Source organism: Anastrepha ludens, chromosome X (assembly GCF_028408465.1).
Source record: "Anastrepha ludens isolate Willacy chromosome X, idAnaLude1.1, whole genome shotgun sequence".
Lineage (NCBI taxonomy): Eukaryota > Metazoa > Arthropoda > Insecta > Diptera > Tephritidae > Anastrepha > Anastrepha ludens.
Genome location: NC_071503.1, coordinates 54195650 through 54218976, shown reverse-complemented (window position 1 = coordinate 54218976; position 23327 = coordinate 54195650). Strand labels below are relative to the sequence as shown.

The 23327-nt window shown below is 45.3% G+C and overlaps 1 protein-coding gene across 1 annotated transcript; it reads right to left on the bottom strand.

Annotated features, from left to right (window-relative positions):
- Positions 1-3679: 3679 nt before the first annotated feature.
- LOC128870079 (uncharacterized) lies at positions 3680-8884 on the bottom strand. Its single transcript, XM_054112678.1, has 2 exons — positions 5037-8884; positions 3680-4991 (listed from the first exon to the last, which is right to left on the bottom strand). Exons 1-2 carry the CDS (start codon positions 8882-8884, stop codon positions 3680-3682), a joined length of 5160 nt encoding a protein of 1719 aa, XP_053968653.1.
- Between the last annotated feature and the right edge of the window lie 14443 nt (positions 8885-23327).

Below are 23327 nucleotides of genomic sequence, written 5' to 3'. Positions count from 1 at the left end.
TTGACGAGATAGTCGACTTCATGAGTCGGTTCGGAATTAAGATAGCTGCGGTCCAGGAGACAAAACTGCACGCTAGCTCTCCCCTGATTACCAGGGACGGCTATAACGTGCACCGAAAGGACCGCGAGCGAGACAACGGTGGCGGCCTAGCGTTCATAGTACACCATTCAGTGCAGTATCGTCTTATTGATGAAGGCATCGACCGCAGGGACAGCACCTTAGAACGTCAAGGTATAGCTGTTCGGTCAGGCGATGCTGAGCTCGAAATATATAGTATTTACATACCCCCTGTCACCTGCTGCCCGGCAGGATATCTCCCCGATATTGGTGCGCTCATCAGGGGAGAAAACCGATTGGTAGTAGGTGACTTTAACGCGCATCATGATCTTTGGCATTCAAGCCTGCCAAATGATCGTAGGGGACAACTATTGGCAGAGCAGATAGACGATTCGACGTTCAGCACTGTAAACGACGACGCCCCCACTAGGGTAGTGGGCAATTGCAGCAGCTCGCCTGACATAACAATTGCTAGCGCAGGTCTGATAAATAGCATAACCTGGCGACCTATGCTATCGCTTGCATCAGACCACTTGCCCATTATCATCTCGATCGAGAGACCTGCCGACTTTGTTTCCGCGGATCACCGGTCATACATCAACTTTAACAAAGCTGATTGGACCAGATTCGCGGAATTTACCGAGGACATCTTCGCAGCCCTACCCACTCCCACCGATGTGCGCGCAGGCGAACGCGCACTCCGCAAGGCGATCACAGCCGCCGCGGCTCGCTTCATACCCGCTGGACGGATCCGGGCGTTACGTCCCAATTTCCCAGCCGAAGCAGCCGTTATGGCAAACGAGCGTGACCGTCTACGCCAGGCCGATCCCGGGGATCCTCGAATAAAGGATCTCAATTCGGAGATCCGGCAACTGGTCACCCAACATAAGCGGACCAAATGGGTAGAGCATCTGAAGTCCTGTAACTTCACCTCTGGTGTGAGCAAGCTCTGGTCCACCGTAAGATCCCTGTCGAACCCGACGAAGCACAACGACAAGGTGGATATCACCTTCAACGGTCGTACTTCGTCGGACCCGAAGAGATGCGCGAGCTATTTTAGCCGGCAATTTATACTGCATCCTCCGGTCGACAGATCCAAACGTTGTGCCACCAGACGGTTGCACAAACTGCCATACAACAGTGCACCGCTTACTTTCACCAGCGACGAGGTTCAGGGGGCTATCAAACGAATGAAACCATCAAAAGCCATCGGCTCCGACGAACTAAACATGCTGATGCTGAAAAAACTGGGTCCATTGGGAGTAGAATATCTCACTAAGGTCTTCAATCTGTCCATGGCCACTCTCATCATTCCTGATAAGTGGAAATTAGGGAGAGTGGTCCCACTACTGAAGCCTGGGAAACCCGCCAACCAAGGGGAGTCTTATCGTCCGATAACTCTCCTTTCCCCAGTAGTGAAGACACTTGAAGCCCTTCTACTCCCACTCCTCACACAACACCTGACTCCAGCCCCACACCAGCATGGTTTCCGTAGAGTGCACAGCACCACCACGGCACTCACCGTCATAAACACCCAGGTAAACCGCGGACTTAACCAAAACCGCCCCTGCGAGAGGACTGTCCTAGTAGCGTTGGACTTACAAAAGGCTTTCGATACAGTCAGCCACGCCACGCTACTAGATGACATTTTACAGTCGACACTCCCGCCAGGGCTGAGGGAGGCAGGTGGACCGCGAACTACCTGAGTGGTCGTCACTCGTCGGTGATATTTCGAGACCAAACCTCTAAACAGAGGAAAATAAAGCAAGGAGTACCGCAGGGTGGTGTCCTCTCACCCTTGCTTTTTAATTTCTATATTTCGAAACTCCCCCAGCCACCAGAGGGAGTCTCACTGGTCTCATACGCCGACGACTGCTCGATAATGGCGTCGGGCAATGACATTGATGGCCTATGCTCTAAGATGAACGACTACCTCGCCCGCCTTTTTCGCTTCTTCACTGCGAGAAACTTAAAACTTTCTCCCACTAAATCCCCGGCGACCCGTTTTACAACCTGGACAAAGGAGGTCAAGCTGCCACTTCAGGTGCACGTCGACGACACACCAGTACCGACGGTTAATAACCCCAGAATTCTGGGAGTCACCTTCGACAGCTTGCTCTCCTTCTCAGCGCACACAACCGCTATTGCAACGAAAGTACAGAATCGCAACAAGGTCCTCAAGTCGCTTGCCGGCAGCACTTGGGGCAAAGACAAAGAAATGTTGCTGTCGACTTTCAAAGCAATAGGCCGACCGGTTCTGAACTATGCCGCGCCTGTCTGGTCGCCTGGAACCAGTGATACGCAGTGGACGAAGCTACAGACCTGCCAGAATACTGCCATTAGGACCGCGACAGGATGTCTCCTGATGTCCCCAATTCAACACCTACACGATGAGGCTAACATGCTCCCGGTTAAGGAGCACAACAAAATGCTCGGCAAGCAGTTTCTGGTAGGGTGTCACCGCAGGCCTCACCCATGCAGACACCTGCTCGAGCCCGAGCCACCTCCTAGGCACATCAGGAGACACTTCCTCAACTACGTGGACGAGATCCTGGACAAAACAGACAGACCACTCCAGGATCAGACAGTATACCGACAGACCATTAACGACATCCATCGGGAGACCCTTACCACCTTCCTAAGCTCCCGACCCCCGAATGCCGTTATCGGAGTCCAACCGGCACCCATCGCAGATGAAGAGCTCCAGCTTCCCCGAGAGTCCCGCGTAATCCTGGCACAATTACGTTCTGGATACTGTAGCAGGTTAAACTCCTACCTATCCAGAATCGAACCCGACATACCAAACATATGCCCAGCATGTGAAGGCACCCCGCACGACACTAACCACCTTTTCACATGCCCCAACAAAGCCACTCATCTAACACCCCTCTCCCTCTGGACCCAACCCGTCGAAACAGCCAGTTTCCTGGGCCTACCGTTAGATGAGCTAGACGAAGACGACCGGTAATTTACATAACACTGACAGGGCAAAGATACTGCTACAACAACAACAACAACAACAACATGCAGTGTTACAGTTTGTTTGTTGAAGCGCCTTGAAGAGCTCCCTTCCTTTAGTGGTTGTTAGCCTAGATCCCCAATGGATATTGTTGCGGGGAGAATCCTGTATGCAGCTACAAAACTGTTGCGGGAAGAACCAATAATGTTGCAGGAAGAAATTGATGCGGGAAGAATCTTTGAAGGCGGCTATAAATTCGTTTGCAGGGAGAATCCTTAATTCTTGATGTTGCGATAGGACCAAGTTGATTGAAGCGATGAAATATCCGGAACGAAGGACCTCACTAACGATGAGCACAAATTCCTGTTGGTTATTGTAGCGATGATATTGCGGCAAAAATTCCCAATTTAAAGTATGTTGCTTCTGATTCAAAATTACAATTTTTTCTCACATTTATTTTACAAAATGTTCCGTATTTATACACATTTCTTTACAAACAAAACCTACTTAATTCACAGAAAATTATAACAAATAACAAAAGTTGAAAAACATTAAAGTATTTTAACTAATATTAAATTGAACTCAACATACCGCCGCCCTTGAACTATCTGAATAAGTTCAAAATAAAATATTAAAAAGAAAATGAAAAGCCTTGAAAAACATTTACGATAAGTTATTAGTTTCTTCATGAAATAAATCTCCTTTCGTTGGCAAAAGGCAAAGTTTGACTATAGGGCGAACCAATTCGCCATGCGGTGTTTTCAACGTAACTACTCTTACGCGTCCATCGGTACCATGATGGCATTTGATCACTCGTGCAATCGTCCACTTCGTCGGAGGATTAGGCTCGTTGAATACAGCAACCACATCCCCTTCTTCAATGTTGCGTGAAGAACGAAACCATTTAGTGCGACGTTGTAAGCTCACGAGGTACTCGTCTCTCCAACGACGCCAGAAATGTTGTCTCATGGCAGAAATTGCTTGCCATCGCTGTCGAAGATTTCCACGAAACCCTTGACCCTCAGGTTCCGGTATTGACTTAAGCGGTTCACCGACTATGAAATGTCCGGGAGTTAAAACTTCTAAGTCACCAGCAGCTTCAGAGTTGTCACAGAGTGGACGAGAGTTTACGCAAGCTTCTATTTCAGTCAAAAGTGTGTTGAACTCTTCGTATGATAGTGGAACTTCTCCTAATACGCGTTTTAAATGATACTTAACACGTTTGACTCCGGTCTCCCAGTAACCTCCCATATGGGGTGCAGCCGGTGGATTAAATCGCCATTCGATATTCGAGTCCGCAAAGAATGAGCGAAGTTTAATATCAGCCATGCACTGTTGAAATGCAATGCGCAACTCCTTCTCGGCTCCAACGAAATTTGTACCGTTATCTGATGTCATGACCTTACAAAAACCTCGACGATTTGTGAACCTTTTAAACGCATTTAGGAAAGCTGGTGTTGACAGGTCACCAACAAATTCGAGATGCATCGCACCAGTGCACATACAAATGAACGAACAGATGTAGCCTTTGGTAGCCTTAGCTCCTCTTCCTTGGGTGAATTTGTAGAGGTAAGGTCCAGCGAAGTCAACAGCAGTGTGAGTAAAACAACGGGCGTAGGTTGTGCGAATGACAGGTAGATCACCCATGACTTGTGTGGTAAGATTGCGGTTCAAATAAGTGCATTTCACGCACTTATGGTATATATTACGGATCAAGCTACGAGCTCCGATAACCCAATAACGACGTTGCAAGACAGTTTGCATAATGCGGGGCCCAGCGTGCAAAGTGACCTTGTGTATTTCGCAGATTATTAACTTAGCAAGCGGACAATTCTTAGGCAAGATAATGGGATGCTTAACATCTGGAGCGACTTCATCATTTTTTATTCTTCCTCCAACACGTAGAACACAAGTCTCATCCAGAAAGGGCTGCAGACGCAAAAGACTACTGCGAAGTGGGATTGGTCTTTTAGCGCTGCAAAGAGAAATTTCATTAGAAAAATAAAACCGTTGCGTATACCTTATTAGGCGAAGTTCAGCTTCAAATAACTCTTGGCAACTCGGTGTACCAAAACGCTTTATAACATTAAGCCGTCTGTTAGCCCGAATGTTAGTCAAAAAGCGTAAAACGTAGGAAATAACTCGACGCAGCTTAAAATACGATGAGTATTTTGTCATCACGGACCAATAATCTGTAGAATTAGTCACATGAGCACGAATACTATTTCGTATGCCCAGCTCTGTAGTGTGCTCTTTAGATTTTTTCTGCTTCCATAATTGTTCAGTGCTTTTCAGGAAAATAGGACCAGCCCACCATAATTGATGACGTAATAATTCGGAGGGAGTTATACCTCTTGAAGCACAATCTGCAGGATTCTGTTCAGAACGAACGTGGTTCCAACATTCGGGAGGCAAAACTTCTTGAATATCAGCTACGCGGTTGGCTATAAATGTCACCCATCTGCTGGGGTGAGCTTGTAACCATGCCAATGTTATAGTAGAATCAGTCCAAGCGAAAAGCGGATAACGGATTTCAGACCAGCAGTGCAGCACGCTTCGCACTAGTTTAGCAGCAAGATGAGCGGCGCATAATTCAAGACGTGGCAACGTTGTCGGCTTAAGCGGAGCTACTTTGGTTTTCGACGAAATTAATGACACTGTAATGCTACCGTCGCTTTGTGTTGTTCGTGCATACAAGACGGCGGCGTAAGCGCGCTCGGACGCGTCTGCGAATACGTGCAATTGCGTAAATGACCCAGCTACTTCAGTACCAAACCAACGGTTCACCTTCAAATGTGCCAATTGCTTGAGCTCTATGCGATGCTCCAACCACTTCGTTGCGATAGACTCAGGAATGATATCATCCCAACCTACCTTAGTGCGCCATATGTCTTGAAACCAAATTTTTGAATTTATAGTAGCGGGAGCAAGTAGGCCCAGAGGATCGAAGAGCGTACTTGCATCTGATAGAAATATACGCTTGGTCAACTTAACTGGCGGTTCCCTCAAGTTAATAGTAAACGTGAGGTAGTCTCCTTCTGTGTTCCAGATAAGACCTAAAGCGTGAACATCCTTATCGTCGACAATATAATGTGATATGTTCGTAGATGCATTGGAAATGCTTGCGATTAGTTCAGCGCAGTTCGATGCCCACTTACGAAGTTCAAACCCCCCTTCCCTCAATATTTCGGAAATATTTTGCTGCAACAATCGAAGTTCTTCTTTACTAGATGCACCAGTAAGTAGATCATCCATGTAAAAATCCTTGAGAATAACACTAACAGCCCTAGCACAACCATTCGACGAATCTCTTGCCGTCTGTTGAAGTGATCGGACAGCTAGATGAGACGCAGCTGCCACTCCGTACGTTACGCGAACCATGCGAAAATCTTGGATAGGCAGGGATGGGTGGCTACGCCATACGATGCGTTGCAAATCGGCGTGTTTTAAGGATACACAGATTTGACGATACATTTTGGCGACATCTGCTGTTACAGCATAGCGGTGTGTTCTAAAGCGAAGTAAGATGGAGTATAAATCTTCCTGCAATTGAGGTCCTATAAATAATGCGTCATTCAGCGAATTTCCGGAAGTTGATTTTGCGGACGCGTTAAATACAACCCTCAATTTGGTCGTGGTACTACTTTCCTTTAAAACAGGATGATGAGGCATATAATACGTTGGATTCATAGTCTCTGACGTGACCTGCATATGTTTCATGTCAATAAGTTCATTCATGAATTCATTGTAGCGTAAACGAAGATCGGAGTCACAAGCGAGTCTTCTTTCAAGTCGTAACAAATTCCGGATAGCAAAGTTTCGCGACTCTCCCAGAGCTACATCGGGCTTCAGCGGCAATTCGACGACAAACCGTCCGTTAGGTTCCCTTCGATGCGTTGTTTCAAAATGGTCTTCACAGTAACGCTCCTCATGCGTAAGATACGTTTTTTGCGGAGCTTCCTCTAACTCCCATAACTTGTTCAATGCTCGATCCAAATGAACATCGCAATGTAACGACTGTAAGCGTGGCATATCAGACTCAGATCCATTCACGCTTCCAAACAGAGTCCACCCAAAGACCGTCAGTTGAGCCATAGGAGCTCCAGATGGACCCTTACGAAGTTCTGTACAGATCAGTTGATCCATAACGTCCATTCCAATCAATATATCGACCCGTCCAGGCTTCATAAAATGGGGATCGGCTAAAAACAAACCTCGGATATGTGGCCACGATGAAGTAGCTATAGTCTGTGTTGGCAAGTCGCTTGTAATTTTAGACAGAATTAACGTTTTGACAGTAAAGCATTGATTTGTAGAGAAAGAAGAAAGAGAAAGTGATACTTCACCTCTAGCTCGTCCTCCTTGCGCTGACCCAATTCCAGTAATGATAACTTCAGATGTTGATCGCGGCAGGCCTAAGCGTTGCACACACGCTTCGGTTACAAAGGAAGCATGTGATCCAGAATCGAAAAGTGCACGTGCGGGCTGCCAATTACCAGAACAGTCGCGTACCTTCACTAATGCGGTGGATAACAGCACAACTCTTTCTACAGCTATGGGTGGATTGGAGCTCGAGTTCAAGCATGAAGAAACGCGTGGAACGTCGACGCTTGCTGGAAGTTCAAAAGCTTTTGCGCTTACCTTTGATGTGGCGTCAGCAGCGCATAACGAATGCGTCGCGTAATTGTTCACTGCGGTAACGGTCGTTGACTGCAAAGCACCGTGCAACAGAGTGTGATGACGTTGTTTACACATGCGGCAAGTGGAAGCACTATTACAACGGTCTTTATAGTGACCTAAACTTAAGCAGTTGAAGCATATGCGACCTTGCTTCACGAACTGTGATTTTGTAGACAAGTCCAATTCACGAAATTTTTCACAACTGTAAATTTTATGAGGTCCATTACAATATGCACACACGTTACTTTGTTTTGATACCGTGTGGAACACATTTGTCGACTTGCTTGCTGATGCAGTTTTAACCTTAATTGGTACTGATGTTGTTGACGACGAAAACATCGATAACGATCGGCATCTTATCTCTAAAAATGTTATTAGTTGCTCAAAAGATGGAGGATCATCACTAACGAGCGATAACTCCCACTGCTTACGCGTTTCGAATGCCAACTTACTGACGACCTCATGTACCAACCAATCATCCCAAAACTCAATCGGACGACCCAACGCTTTAAGCTCGCGAATATGCTGTTGGAACGCATCAATTACACCTTTGATTGCGTCAGCATTGTCATGCGTAGCTCTTTTAATTTCAGCCAACGCGCGAAGGTGAGATTCCACAATTACACGAATAACCTTATACCGCGATGTTAATAGACCCCAAGCTTCAACGTAATTTGCGTCACATATTTTAAAACCACTGATAATTTTCAACGCGTCACCTTTCAAGCAGCTTCGGAGATAGTGCAACTTTTGTCCATCTGATAATGCAGAGTTATTATCAACTAACGAAGAAAACGCGTCGAAAAAACCAATCCATTCTGTAGAGTCACCGGAGAATGTGGGCAACTCCATTTTCGGTAAACGTATAACCGTGGACACAGATGCCTTTGTGGAGCTATCTTGCGAATTAGTACGACAATTTTTCACGCGGCTAAAGTTAGCTGAAGCTGTAGAGTACCAAGTTTCGGCTTGGATACGCACATTTTCTTCAATTTCAATAACATCGGCACCACACGTAATTTCTACAGCGTCTTGAGCAACGTTAAAACGAACCCACTGTTCACTCAATAACTGAAGGTAGCTTGCAATATTCTCTGCATCCATAGTGAATGCCTCATCAATACTTTTTGCCATATACCGTTTAATGGCATTGAGAGCGGAATCGCGCGTTTTAATAGAATTCGACATTTTTAATATGACAGAAAAGCAAACGACGGGTTTTTTAGAATTTTCGCGATGTTAAATGCAGGAACGGCTGCACAAACGTACACACGATTTAATGCACAAAAATAATTTTCTTAATATTCGTTGCGCCTTTTGCTACGCGTATGTATGTACACAAGCGAATGCGTACATGCAAAAGGCAAGCGGAGTGACTATATCCGGCTCGAAGGACCAAAAATGTTGCGGGGAGAATCCTGTATGCAGCTACAAAACTGTTGCGGGAAGAACCAATAATGTTGCAGGAAGAAATTGATGCGGGAAGAATCTTTGAAGGCGGCTATAAATTCGTTTGCAGGGAGAATCCTTAATTCTTGATGTTGCGATAGGACCAAGTTGATTGAAGCGATGAAATATCCGGAACGAAGGACCTCACTAACGATGAGCACAAATTCCTGTTGGTTATTGTAGCGATGATATTGCGGCAAAAATTCCCAATTTAAAGTATGTTGCTTCTGATTCAAAATTACAATTTTTTCTCACATTTATTTTACAAAATGTTCCGTATTTATACACATTTCTTTACAAACAAAACCTACTTAATTCACAGAAAATTATAACAAATAACAAAAGTTGAAAAACATTAAAGTATTTTAACTAATATTAAATTGAACTCAACAGATATGTTTAGTATTAAAATCGCCGCCCATAATGAATTTTGTTTTATGACGCTCAATACGATGGACATATTGAACGCATTTGATTTGGTGCCTTGGAGGACTATAAACAGCTGTCAAAGCTAGATCACCTGCAGCATTAATTGTGATGGTGGTGGCTTGGAGTTCATTGGTGGTGAATTTTTCTTGTTCGTAGTGTTTAATATTACTTCTAATAATTACGACACTTCCGCTTCGTGCACTGTTGCTTGGGTGAGTAGTGTGGTAAGTGTCAAAGTTTTTGATTTTGAAACAAGTTTGGTTAGTGAAATGCGTCTCAGCAATTAAACAAATGTCGATTTTTTCTGAATTGAGAATCTTTTCCAATTCTTGCTGGTGCTTTGGGAGACCTTTCGCGTTCCATAGCATTATTTTTAAAAAATTAGGCATGGGTAATTGACTGGTAAATTTAAAAATCAAAACTTTGCTACCTTTGCTCCAGTGATTTGTTAAATTCTTGTTGTTCTGTTAGTTTTTGCAATATTTTTGAAAGTATATTATATTTTCTTCATGTGTAGTGACATTTTCGTTAATTTTTGCCACTTGTGAATAGGTTGGTAGGTTGCTTGGTGCTAGAATTGGTATTGGTTTATAGTATATTATATTTAATGGCTTTTTTATATTCATTCATATTACACGGTAAGTTCGAAAGTATTTAGTTTGGTAGCATTCATTAAAAATCCTCCTAACCTTCTCTTTAACGCCGGTCAGGGTCTTGCTCCACCAGGAAGAAAAGTCATTCTTGCTAAAAGATACTGGACAAGCCACTTTGAAGGCCGTCTGATAAGACCGCTCTAAGGTTTCACCTGTTTGTCCAGTTGATGAGTGGATGAGTAGGAAAAAGTTCACCTGTTCAACTTATTATTGAAACCCCTATTGAACAGAGACCAGTTGGTTCTTTTAGGGTTCCTGTGGGAAAATATCGTGTCCGTGCGAAATTGATTTAAAAAAGGATTAACCTGTGATCCGAAAAGGAATTTCTCTGAGAAACCTTCCAATCATCAACCCTAATGGCAGACGAATTAGTCGAAAGTGTGACATGAAGAACACCCTCACAACCGCTTGATGCCTCCGATGCTGGAAATGAGGGGTTGACCCTGAGGGGCTCACCCGGATCATTTATCTCGCTCTTTATTAAATAAAGGTGAATCCACCAAACGCCTCACTTGCTCAGGACTTCCAGATTTCGTGAGCCATGTATGCAGAAACCAAATAGTAGCAACGTTCACCAGATGGTTCCACTTGGACCACTGTCACGTCTGGTGAGTTAAAATGAGCAATGAGAAAGGCATTTATAGTATTCCTAACGAGAATACAAGCCCTAGGTTTACCTTCCGACTGGATGGAAAAAATATGGTAGTGTTCCAGAGTTCCTGGATTAGGCAGATATCAATGTCTTCCTCCCTGAGGATGACACAGAGGTTATGGGTGGCTAAACTAGCGTGGCGAAGGTTAATCTGAGCTACCCTTAACATTACTTGATGAAAGGATGCTCACCTAAGCATGCTCCTTGGCCTCCCCAGGCTCCGAGGATTTCATGGAGCTCTTGGCCTCGGGCATCGCGTCCATCGCAGACGCGGTACACTTGATCACCCTCCACGTGCGGCAGATATCTTACCAATCGAAAAGAGGTACCTGTCCTTGGCTTGCCATGCGGTATTCGACTATCGACCTCTCTACCACTATGGGATTTTGGGTCTATGAGGGCAACTTAGAGGTGATCCATGGCCACCTTCCTATAAGTAAACCTTGCAGCCGCAGCCACAGCAATTGCTGTAGGGCTCTCAACGCCTTGAGCTGATACATTTTGTATTTTCCTCGTAGCACGCCCGCTCACACCTTGTGATCGGTTACGCTTATCCGTTGGTTGGTTCCGAGGGGTTTTGTCGGATTTTTGATTGGAGATTGGTAGTTTTGCTCGCAGCCATAGTTTTATTCTTCGAAACCACGACCTAATATCGACATCGCGTTCATCTGCTCTAACAGCCAATTCATTCTTATCTATCTTAGCCAGAATGAATTTGGTCCTTAGGTAGCGCACTTTGAGCAACGACCCAGAGAGTTTTTTATTCTTCTTCTTGGGGTCTCTATCAGAGGTCGCCTGAGAAGAGGATTGCGTGTGCTGAGGTTTTGGCTGTAGACGTCTGGGTTTCAGCAATGGTGAGCACTCGACGTGCTGGGTTCAACTACAGCTTTTGTTGTTTCCTTTTTGTTTTTTGATTTGTTTTCCATATCTAATTTTGGTCCGACGAGTATGTACAGAAGGAAATGGTCCGTCGCGGCAGAGCCAGCATGCCGGGGTAAGGCACTTGCTACAACTGACCTTGCCTGGGCATCGGAGGGGACCGTTAACTATTGGTTATTATGCGCACTGGCACTCATGCAGCTCTCGACACGTGCCCCTCAAAATTAGCTTAAAGTGCTGTCGAGGCCAATTTCGAAAACCTTAGATTTAAACGCTGAAAAATAATCAGAAACATCCAAAACCGAGAAGAAACCATCCCAGATAGTATGTAATAGTATGTCATTTAAAAGGCAAAAATCCCATGAAGACTAGTTAAACGCGATTTTATCAACTGGCTTATTGGAAGCGAATTCATAAAATTCGACCTGAAGAATTAACGAGACATGACGTTTATCTAAAGGCCAGAATGCCGAATAACATTTGGATACGTTACTATTGATATTTTCAATCCTAAGAATACGAACTGGGATTTGTATAGGGATATAAAGGGTATTTTTTTAAGGAGGTTAGGTTTTCAAGATGAAATAAAACGTATATAATTTAATGTTATGGCCAAGAATTTAGCTTTATTATAAAGATAAGGGTTTGCCATTATGTTTTAAAAATGATTTCGAGCAAGTGGCCGCCGCGGCTGGCTCGAATAAATTCCAGCCGAGAGGCCCAATTTTCGACCACTTTTTGCAGCAATTGGGGCCGTATGTCAGCAATAACGCGCCGAATATTCTCTTCCAAGACTTCAATCGTCTCGGGCTTATCTGCGTAGACAAGCGACTTCACATAGCCCCACAAGAAATAGTCCAGCGGTGTTATATCGCACGATCTTGGAGGCCACGCCACAGGTCCACGGCGCGAGATAATGCGCTCACCAAAAGTTTCCTTCAATAAATCGATTGTTGCGTTGGCTGTATGGCATGTTGCGCCGTCTTGTTGGAACCAAAGGTCGTCCACGTCAACATCGTCCAATTCAGGCACCAAAAAGTCATTAATCATGGCTCTATAGCGCTCTCCATTGACTGTAACATTATGGCCGGCTTCATTTTTAAAGAAATATGGACCAATGATTCCCTCTGCCCATAGAGCACACCAAACAGTGACTTTTTGAGGATGTAACGGCGTCTCAGCAATGGCTTGTGGATTATGTTCACTCCAAATGCGACAATTTTGCTTATTGGCATACCCATTCAACCAAAAGTGAGCTTCATCGCTGAACAAAATTTTCTTGTGAAAATCGGGATCGGTGGCCATCTCGTTTTGGGCCCATTCACCGAACGTGCGACGCGCTTGATGCTCGTTCGGCTTCAATTCTTGCACGAGTAGGATTTTGTAAGCCCGCAAACCAAGATCCTTCCGCAAAATCTTCCATAAAGTGGATGGGCACATCTCCAATTTCTGCGCGCGATGGCGGATGGACTCATTCGGGTCTTCCTCGATACTCTGCTCCACAGCAGCAATAGCGTCTTCGGTGTGCACTGTACGACGTCTCTGAGGATGCGTATTATCCATGGTTAATCGAATTAGTGACTCTGATGGACGATTATGTCGACTGAATATTGGACGCAGCGCGCGATGCGTCGCGCGAACCGAACCATTATTTTCGTAATAAATTTGCATGATTTGCAAACGTTGTTCAGGTGTAAGTCTATTCATTATAAAATGGCAAACCAAACTGAGCATAAATCAAGTGACAGCTGTCAAAAAGACCATCTACGAAAAAAGTAGTGCAACTTGAAAACCTAACCTCTAAAAAAAACACCCTTTACTATCAAAAACACCAATGATACCTCGGAAATACAAGTCACACGTCGCGCTTGAGAAAGGGGTTGAGTTGTTTGCAACTACTCTGGACAAAGCCTTTAAAAGATCCTGCCCTCCAACACGTAATAGACGCAAGGTGAAGCCTCCTTGGTGGAACAGGGAATAAGGAGCACAAAGGCGTAGAGTACATGAATTCTATAGGTTAGCCAAAGTTGCTGACAATGAGTTCTGTTGGAAAGAATATAAGGATCTACTAAAAGTATACAAGAAAGAGATACGAAAAGCCAAGAGAGAATCTTGGAAAGACTTCTGTAGCAGTATGGAAGACACTAACGATGTGGCGAGACTTAGGAAGCTATTATCCAAGAATCCGTCTATGCCAAGAACAATACGAACAATTAACGGGGAGTGGACTGACGACTGTGAGGACTCTCTAGAAGACCTAGTCAGTACACATTTTCCAGGGTGTGCGGACACTGCAGATCTCGAACCTAGAGGAGATATTGTGCACGAAATCCCGACGAACGTAATTACAACCAACAAAATAGAATGGGCTATACAAATTTTCGACCCATATAAATCGCCAGGACTGGATGGAATCTTCCCAGCCATGCTCCAAAAGGTAAGCCATCTTGTGGTACCATGGTTAAGAACGATATTCAGGGGATGCCTGAGGTTCAGCTACGTTCCTGTATTGTGGAGAGAAGCGAGAGTCGTGTTTATTCCAAAAGCAGGAAGAAGCAACCCTCTACAGGCCCATTAGTCTGACCTCATATCTCCTGAAAACGTTGGAGAAGATTCTAGATACATACATTAGAGACACAATTGCGCCGGACGAATTATCCAAGGCGCAGCATGCTTACACTAAAGGCAGATCTACTGAAACTGCACTTCACTCACTTGTATTAAACATAGAAAAGGCGTTAGAATATAAGGAGTATGCTCTAGGAGAATTTCTAGATATATTAGGGGCCTTTAACAACGTGACAAAAGATGCTATTTTAAATAGCATAGAGTCACTTAATGTACAACCCGCAGTTTATCTGTGGATAAGGCAGCTATTAGCTAGCAGAAAGATAAGAGCGGAGTGGAACTATGCAAGCGTCACCAAATATGCATGCAGAGGTACTCCGCAAGGTGGGGTACTATCGCCGCTATTATGGTTACTTGTAGCAAATGTAATACTTAAGAAACTTGGCGGAGGGGCACCAAAACTAGTGGCATATGCCGATGACATAGCTATAGTAGTTACGGGAAAGTAACTGGACACCATCAGTAATGTGATGAACAACACTCTCAAAACGATACACCAATGGGCATCTCGCGCAGGGCTAGGGATAAACGCGGGAAAAACGGACATGGTACTTTTTACCAGGAAGTACAAAGTTCCGGCGTGGAACCTCCCGAAGCTAGGCAACAACGAACAACTTCTCAAAGATTATGCGAGGTACCTCGGAGTAATACGGGACAGCAAATTGGGGAGGAGAGGGTGAAAAAGGCTAGTAATGCGTTGTAAGCATGCAACAGAATGCTGGGCGTTACTTGGGGTCTACCACCCTCTCTGATGCATTGGTGCTACACAGCAGTAGTCAGACCGATATTGCTGTATGGAACCTTAGTATGGTGGACTGCGACATGAAAACTGATATACTTAATGCCGCTGCAAAGGATTCAACGACTCGCTGCTCTGTGCATAACAGGAGCGATGAAAACCACTCCAACAGCGGCGCTGGAAATGATACTCAGCGTGCCACCTATTGACCTCATGGCGGAAAACTTGGCAGCGAAATCCGCGAGGAGGCTAATGGCTGCGGGGGTATTTTCCTGCAGAACCTTCGGTCATAGCTCACTAGGGAAATTGGAGCTCAGGTGGCACAGACTACATGACTCCGTACTTTAACTACAATTGAAGAGGAGGGATGGCACAAAGGCATGAAGCCTCGCCATAGAACCTTTCACATCTATACAGACGGCTCGAAAACTCTAGACGGAGTGGGAGCGGGTATTTACTGCTCAAAACTAGGAATAAGGCAGCCATTCAAACTGCCAAACCACAGCAGTATTTTCCGAGCGGAAGTTTTTGCTGTGGGGAAAGCCGTGGAGCTAGCCTACACTAGAACAAGAAAGAACTCAACAATTAATATATACGTAGATAGTCAAGCAGCAATAAGAGCAATAAACTCATATTGTATTAAGTCCAAAAATGTTCGACGGAGTAGGGAGGCCATAGAAAGGCTAGCCGGAAACAGTAGGCTGCATATCTACTGGGTACCTGGTCACAAAGGCATTATGGGGAACGAAATAGTAGATGAGATAGCAAAAAGTGCTGTTAGACTACCTTTTGAGCAAGAGAATGACATATCAAAACTGCTAAACACAATATATAACGAAATGGACAAGTGGAAGCTAGGTGGACTAACCTGACTATTTTCAAAACAGCAAAAGTCATGTGTAGAACTAACGACAAAAAACTGACTCAATTCGTACTTACGCTCTCGCGAAAGGAATGCAGAACTATCACAGGTCTGCGAACAGGTCATAATCTATTGGCTGCACATGCGTATAAGATAGGGATTGCTAACACGGACAAATGCAGAAAATGCAGAGGGGATGTTGAAGAGACTTTAGAACATCTTCTGTGCGTTTGTCCGGCATTATTAAAAACGCGGCTAAGATGCCTGGGAGCCCCACTCTTTGAGGGTCTGGAAGACGTCTCAAAAAGGGAGCTCCCAGCCCTACTTAGATTCGCCAAAAGCGCTGACATCCTACATGATGTCTACTTTAGGTATTCATAGAGGTCATTCTCCATCTAGTATCGCTAGGGACCAAAAGGTCTATGCGTGGCTTATTGCCAACCTAACCTAACCTATTGATATTTTCGCTGACCAAAATGAGATCAACAGTGCTATTAAGCTTGTTTGTCTTGTGTTGAATTGCCTGATCTCCCATCGGGCGCGTCCCAGGTGGTGGATAGGGAAGCCCTGGCATCACAAGAGTGGCCTTCGCCGATGGGGTGGGTTTTATTACTCCAGGTGGAGTCCACACAAGTGGCAATCCATCCGCTTCGGCGGCAGGGACATGTATTCTGGAGGCCCCAACCATTACCCAAGTCTCTCAGCTCTACGAGCGAGAGCGCTTCCTGGAGGAGATGGGGGTTGCTATCGCAATCTCCTCTCCTTCAGAGTCTGAGAAACGGCCTGAGCTGTGAGGTCTCTTCGGTGGCTGCACGACCTTCCAAAGAAGCAGGGAAATCGAAGAGCGTGGCAAGGAGGAAGAGAAAAAAACGACGGGCAAGGCTCATGCGGGAGAAATCCTCATGTGGCTCCGCCGGCCCTTCTGCGTCTGTGTCTTCCAAAATATCTCCGTCAGCGGAAGTGACACCCACGGAAGCTACCGAACCCTCGGTGGGCACAGACACTCCCAAGTTGTCTCGCTCTCGAGGTAAGCGGAGAAAGACGGTGGCTGAAAGCAGCACACCTTCCTGCCCTGCGGTTGCCGCCAATGGCCGAGCAACGACCCCCCAAGGTACGAGCGCGGTCTTGGCGCCAGTCAATGTGGCTGCTGGCCCACGACCTGTGGGTGTGATTGGAAAACTGGGGCCTGACCATCAGCTGACGGATGCAGAAATCAAGTACTGCAAAAGTCAACTGATGCGTCAGGTTATTGCCTCCGGTCCGGAAGCCAACGCGAAGGGCTATGAGACAAAGGACGGCACCATAAAGGTGACGTGCGCGTCTCTGGCCAACTTCGAGTGGATCAGGACCGTTGTCAATAACGTGCCCCCCATGGGGACCACTCGCTTCGCAGTATACAGCGAGGAGAGTGTACCCCTCAGGAAGGCCGTCTGCTGGATTCCGGATCCAGATCTGTCTACGGCCGATGTCCTATCCTGTCTACGGGCATTAACACGAGGCTTTGGCGAGTCGTCTCGTACACCAAGAGCAAAAAACGGGAAGGGAAGGAAGGGGCTACTCTTGTGGTGCGAGTGGACGAGGCCAGTGTTGATGTTATGGGCTCACGGTACGGGAACCGTCTGAGTCTCTTTTTTGGGACGGTCAGCTTCCATGTCCTTCCCAAATGATTGGCTCGGACGATTCCTGTAGCTACCGTCCCTTGACGGTGACGCAAATTAACTTGTAGCATTCCTAAGCCGCTACAGCACTACTAAGTAGAAGGCTTTCCCAGCTGCACACATTACCCCACATAACAGCAGTGCAAGAGCCCTGGGTCTTTAGAGGCCGCCTCTGTGGCTTAAGTGCGCTGAAAGGGGCCACGTTATTATATGACTGGAGTTCTAGTAGACCTAGGACCGGTCTTATAGTATCATCCCATCTCACTGTGACGGGTCTTGAACAATTCTGTTGCCAAGACCTGGTAGCGGCTGAGGTGTGTTACAGAGGTAGACGCGGATAGTCGAAGTTTGTGATTGCATCTGCTTATTTTCCTTGCGATGCTCTGGAAGGGCCACCACCCAGGAAGGCCACTAGTCTCGTGAGGTTCTGTGAGCGGCGCAGTCTGGGCCTCATCCTATTTTGCGATGCTAATGCCTAGCATACAATCTGGGGCAGCAGCAAGTCTAATGGACGGGGCTCTCGACTATTCGAATTTATCGCATCCTCTTGCCTAGACATACATAACAAGGGCTCACAGCCAACGTTTGTAACGGCTAAAAGGCAGGAGGTGATTGATCTAACTCTATCAAACTCAAAACTTGGGTGGTCAATCAAGTACTGGAGAGTCCTTGCCGAAGATTCGTGCTCGGACCACAGGTGCTTGAGTTTCAGTGTGGCGAGGAGGCACAAATGCCATTGGCCTCTAGAAACCCAAGAAAAACAGACTGGCAGAAGTTTAGGGAGGCGTTGCGGGACCTTGACGTTGAGCCACCAAGACTTCGAAAAGAACAGGTCATTGAGGCGGCTGTTGAGAAACTCAACGCTGCCTTAACCGAATGTTTTGAGTCAGCCTGTCCATTTCGACCTCTCCCTAGCCGGACTTCCGTTCCTTGGTGGAATCGAGAGCTCCAGATGTTGAGGTGTGAGTCGAGAAAACTTCTAAACCGGGCCCTCAAGACGAACCTTGCAGAGGACTGGGAGCGAATCGAAAAGAGCCTCACTTAGGGAATCTGATGGCTCCTTCGCGGAGCGGAAAAGTGAGACACTAAGCTTGCTGATGGAATCTCACTTTTCTGGTAATCAGATAAGCATCAGCCGGGAACAGCCCTTATTAATAGAGGCAGTTGTCAGAGCTGTTACACCTTCTCGGCATGACTGGTTCGTTGCCAGATCTGTGGTGAATGAGGCCGCCATTCAATTTGCCATCAAATCTTTTGGCGACTACAAGTCACCCGGACCGGATGGCATATATCCTGCCATGCTGAAGGAGGGTGCAGAGTTCGTGACAGCAGCCCTGAAGGAAATCTTCTCGGCATACCTGGCATTTTCTTATATACCACGCTCTGGGAGGATGGTGAGTTTCGCTTTCATCCCAAATGTTGGAAAAGACGACTACACCAGCCCCAAAAGCTTTAGACCCATCAGCATGACCTCTTTCATGCTGAAAAGTCTCGAACGACTGGTGGAACTGCGCATACGTCAGAAGTCGCTGAAGGCTCACCCTCTGTCTCTATTTCAGCATGCCTATCAGAGTGGAAAATCCTGCGAGTCGGCACTGCAAAACCTTGTTGCTAGGGAAGAGCTCGCCATCGACAGGAGGGACTACGCTATGGGCACCTTTTTAGACATAGAGGGGGCGTTTGATAATGCCACTTTTGATAGTATGTGTAACTCTGCTAGTAGGCACGGCGTAGACCGGGTGCTAGTAAATTTGATTCGTTCGATGCTGGCCCAAAGAATCGTTTCGGTGCGAGCAGAGGAAGATCTGCTGGTGTCATCTGGGGTTATTAGAGGCTGCCCCCAAGGCGGTATGCTGTCTCCATTGCTCTGGTGCATGGTAATCGATCCTCTACTCACCACCTTAAACGATTCGGGAGTCTACGCACAAGCATATGCGGACGATGTTGCTTGTTTGGTAACAGGCCCTTCGCTTATGAACATCTGCAGGAAAGTGCAGAAAACTCTGGATCGGATTGACACTTGGTGCTGTGCGAACGAGCTATCGGCAAATCCCGCCAAGGCTGGTATTGTCCTCTTTACCAGAAGGAGGAAGCTTGATGGACTCGTTCTGCCAAAGCTAAAAGGAGTCACAATCCAGCTATCCAAGGAAATTAAATATCTTGGAGTAATCCTCGATAGTAAGCTCCAATGGAAATCACACGTTGAAACAAAGGCATCCAAAGCACTGACAGCTTTCTGGCAGTGCAAAGGTGTCTTTGGGAAAACGTCTCCTAGCAAGGTCCTATGGATCTACACGGCTATGCTAAGACCCATTATCACCTATGCACCAGTGGTCTGGATGAGTCGACCCTCTCTAGTGGGAGTCAGGAGAACCTTATCGAGACTACAACGCACTGTGGCCATCTGATGCACCGGAGCTTTTCCGACTACTTCAGGCCCGGCACTAGATGCTCTGATTGGTTTACCACCACTTGATGCTTTCATCCAAGGAGAGGCCTTGAAGGCCATCTGCAGACAGAAACACAATGGGAATTGGTACGCCCCTTGTCCGGCATTAGAACACAGAGAAGGCATGGACGTCGATCCAACGATTCTCTCCATGCCCCTAGACTCCATGCCATCAAGAGTCTTACTTGAAAAGAGATACAGTGTAGTGCTATCAGAGGCTCAGTTGTGGGAAGACTCAGAAAATGAGCCCGGCAAACACTGTTTTCGCATTTTTACGGATGGCTCCAGGACCGAGCTTGGCTCCGGCTCTGGGGTCTACGTGGAATCCAGCGGGACAAAACTGCACTTTGCTCTTGGAATGCATGCATCTGTGTTTCAAGCGGAGGTGTATGCAGTTCAAGAAGCGATGAACTTTGTTGTGGAAAAACGATGGAAAAGCAGATCTATGGGTATATTCAGAAACGCATTATAAATGCGCAGTAATTGCAGCGCTGGCAGCACTGCCAATGTGACAAGTGTTGCAATTGATAGATTGGCAGTATTAAAATTTTTCCTGCAAATAATGCGCGACGTTTGATACAAAAATGGCGTTTTCGAACGCGATGCATTTGCAGTACTGAAATATTTGCATTTCTGAACGCATTGCCAACACTGCAAAAGTACGTTGCGCATTATAATGCGTTATTGAATATACCCTATATGTGTCTGCAGCGACAGCCAAGCTGCGCTTATGGTCTTAGACAGCCCTCCAACCACATCGGGGGTAGTCAAGTCCTGTAAGTCCAGGCTGAACTATGTCGGTAGACATAATAGCCTGATGCTTACATGGGTCCCGGGACACGTGGATATCGCGGGTAACGAGACCTCTGACTCCTTAGCTAAGATGGGCTCTGAGGCCACGGTTAGCAAATGGGTAACTACCACCCACAAGCGAGCTTGGCAGGCTGAGAGAGGCTGCAGATGGACAAAACTGATGTTACCTGTCATGTCCGATCGACTGTCGCAAAGCCTTCTGTCATTAAGCAGAGGGGAGTGCAGACGGCTGGTTGGACTGTTGACGGGCCACTTTCTGTGGGCAAAGCACATGGAAAGGTTGGGCATCTCAGACAGTGTACTCTGCCCAGCTTGTGAAGAGGAGGATGAGACGGCGGACCACTTCCTGTGAGTCTGCCCCGCCTTCGCTCGAATCAGGTTTGAGGTCTTTGGCACTGATTTGTTAAGAAGCGACCATCTTGGCTCCTTGGCACAGCAAGATCTACTCAGATTTCTTCGGAGATCGGGTAGATTTAAAGAAAATTAAAAGGGAATCCAAGTGTAGTACAATGGACTCAATTAATGTCTGACTGCTGCACTGGCTAGTTGTCCCGACAAAAAAAAAAAAAAAGCTTGTTTACTAAACAAGTTATACTAAATTATTGCTGCAAAGATTATCAGTAAAGTAAACGTACAGTTCAGAGGTAAAATTGTTTCTTATAGAACAATGATTCGAAAAGCTATTTGACCACATAACACTAGGAAGGTTAAAATCACGGAAAACCCATAAATGTTCATGCATTACATCATTATGTGCGTGAAGACAAGAGGCTAATATAAACAAAAAATCTGCTGAACCTTTTACGCGTATACATAGTTGATCCAATATAGCGTCAGAATTGCTGAACGTAATTTGAACTGCTTGTAGTCTCCGATGAACTGCAATTAGAATGCCACCACCCAAAGAGCATCCAGTTCTCAAAGAGTCACGGCCCTTGCGAAAGATAGTATATAGATTTGAATCAAAATATTCATTGTCGTAAGCATTTGAACGCAACCATGTCTTAACGAATGTTATCACATCAAAATCCATACGGGCGCACATTAGGTCAAATTACCGTTTTTGCTGTGCAAAAGTTATAAGAATGAAAATTCCGTTTTAGTTTTGTTGCTGTTGTTTTCTAATTAGAAATATTGTAAAACAAAGGTGCGTATGTTTTTATTTTCAAAAAACACCGTTACACAGGCACGCGTCAAATTCAATCGACGTAATTTTTCGTAAATTTGTTTGCGAGTTCAGCAGTACTTGGTGAACTTTGAGTCCGCGTTTATCGAATTGTGAAAGTGAAGAGATATACATGTATTTAATAAAAACGCTTTATATTTTGACCTTGAAGTGATACCAGTTATCTTCCATATTGACTTTCTGGAAGCCATATACAATTTTGACCGCATTTGACCTCTTTCAAATTAAAAAAAATAGATGGAATGTTATTTAATGAGTTATTGACAATTTATTTCAAATTGCGATTTTTGGCGTTTTAAAAGTAATCACTTTTCTTTAGGCATCCTAGGTATAAAAAAACGATATCGCACCCTAAATACGTAAGGGTCACAACTCAAAATTTTCCACACTCGAGCTTGACTTGTTTACAGTAGCACAGAAAACAAACTATGTGACTTATTACGCTAAAATTTGCCATGTAAGTTTATAACAGTCCTACCAAAAAACAAAAAATTTATTTTTGCCATATGTCATCCGCGGACCGTTTTATTGATAACGTCTCGTTCATATTTGAGCAGAAGTACATTTTGAGTTGTGACCCTTTTGTATTTAGGGTGCGATATGTTTGAAATATGGCGAAAAGAACGTTTCAAACAAAAAAATTTATGACGTTTTTAAACATGTTCTTGGAAAAATTAAGGACATTAATATTTCTGATGAAATGAAGAAGGATTTAATGCAAAAAATACATTTATTACTGTAAAATTAACGCAAAAGGGGAAAAAATGCCACAGAAAGATAAACGTCTTTAAGGATCAAAATCATGTGTGGCTAAATTCGGAGTTAAAGTTGATGGTAAATAGCATTCGCAAAAAAGCAACTAGTACCATTGGTGGTCGTCCGCGTGTACCATTTAGCGAAAAATCAGAATTTGGCAAGAGAATAGAAGCCGCAGAGCTTTCAACTGAGAAAGCTGATACTAATCTTCTTGTTCGTGCAGTAGCAACATCGGCTCGTAAGGAAGGAGATACCGAGTTGGCTGCGATCCTGAAAGAAAGTATGGAAAGCTCAACAAGGCACCCCAAAATGTGTATTCAAGCTACCATATCGCCAATTAAACTTTCTGCAGATAAGGCTTTAGTTTTCCTTTTTGAAAATAATTTTCCAAAAGAGCAGTACAAAGCATTGTCGGGCCATTTTTTCTCGAAAATGAGCGAGGAGCCGCGGTTACAGTAAATGGCGAGCGTTACCGTGA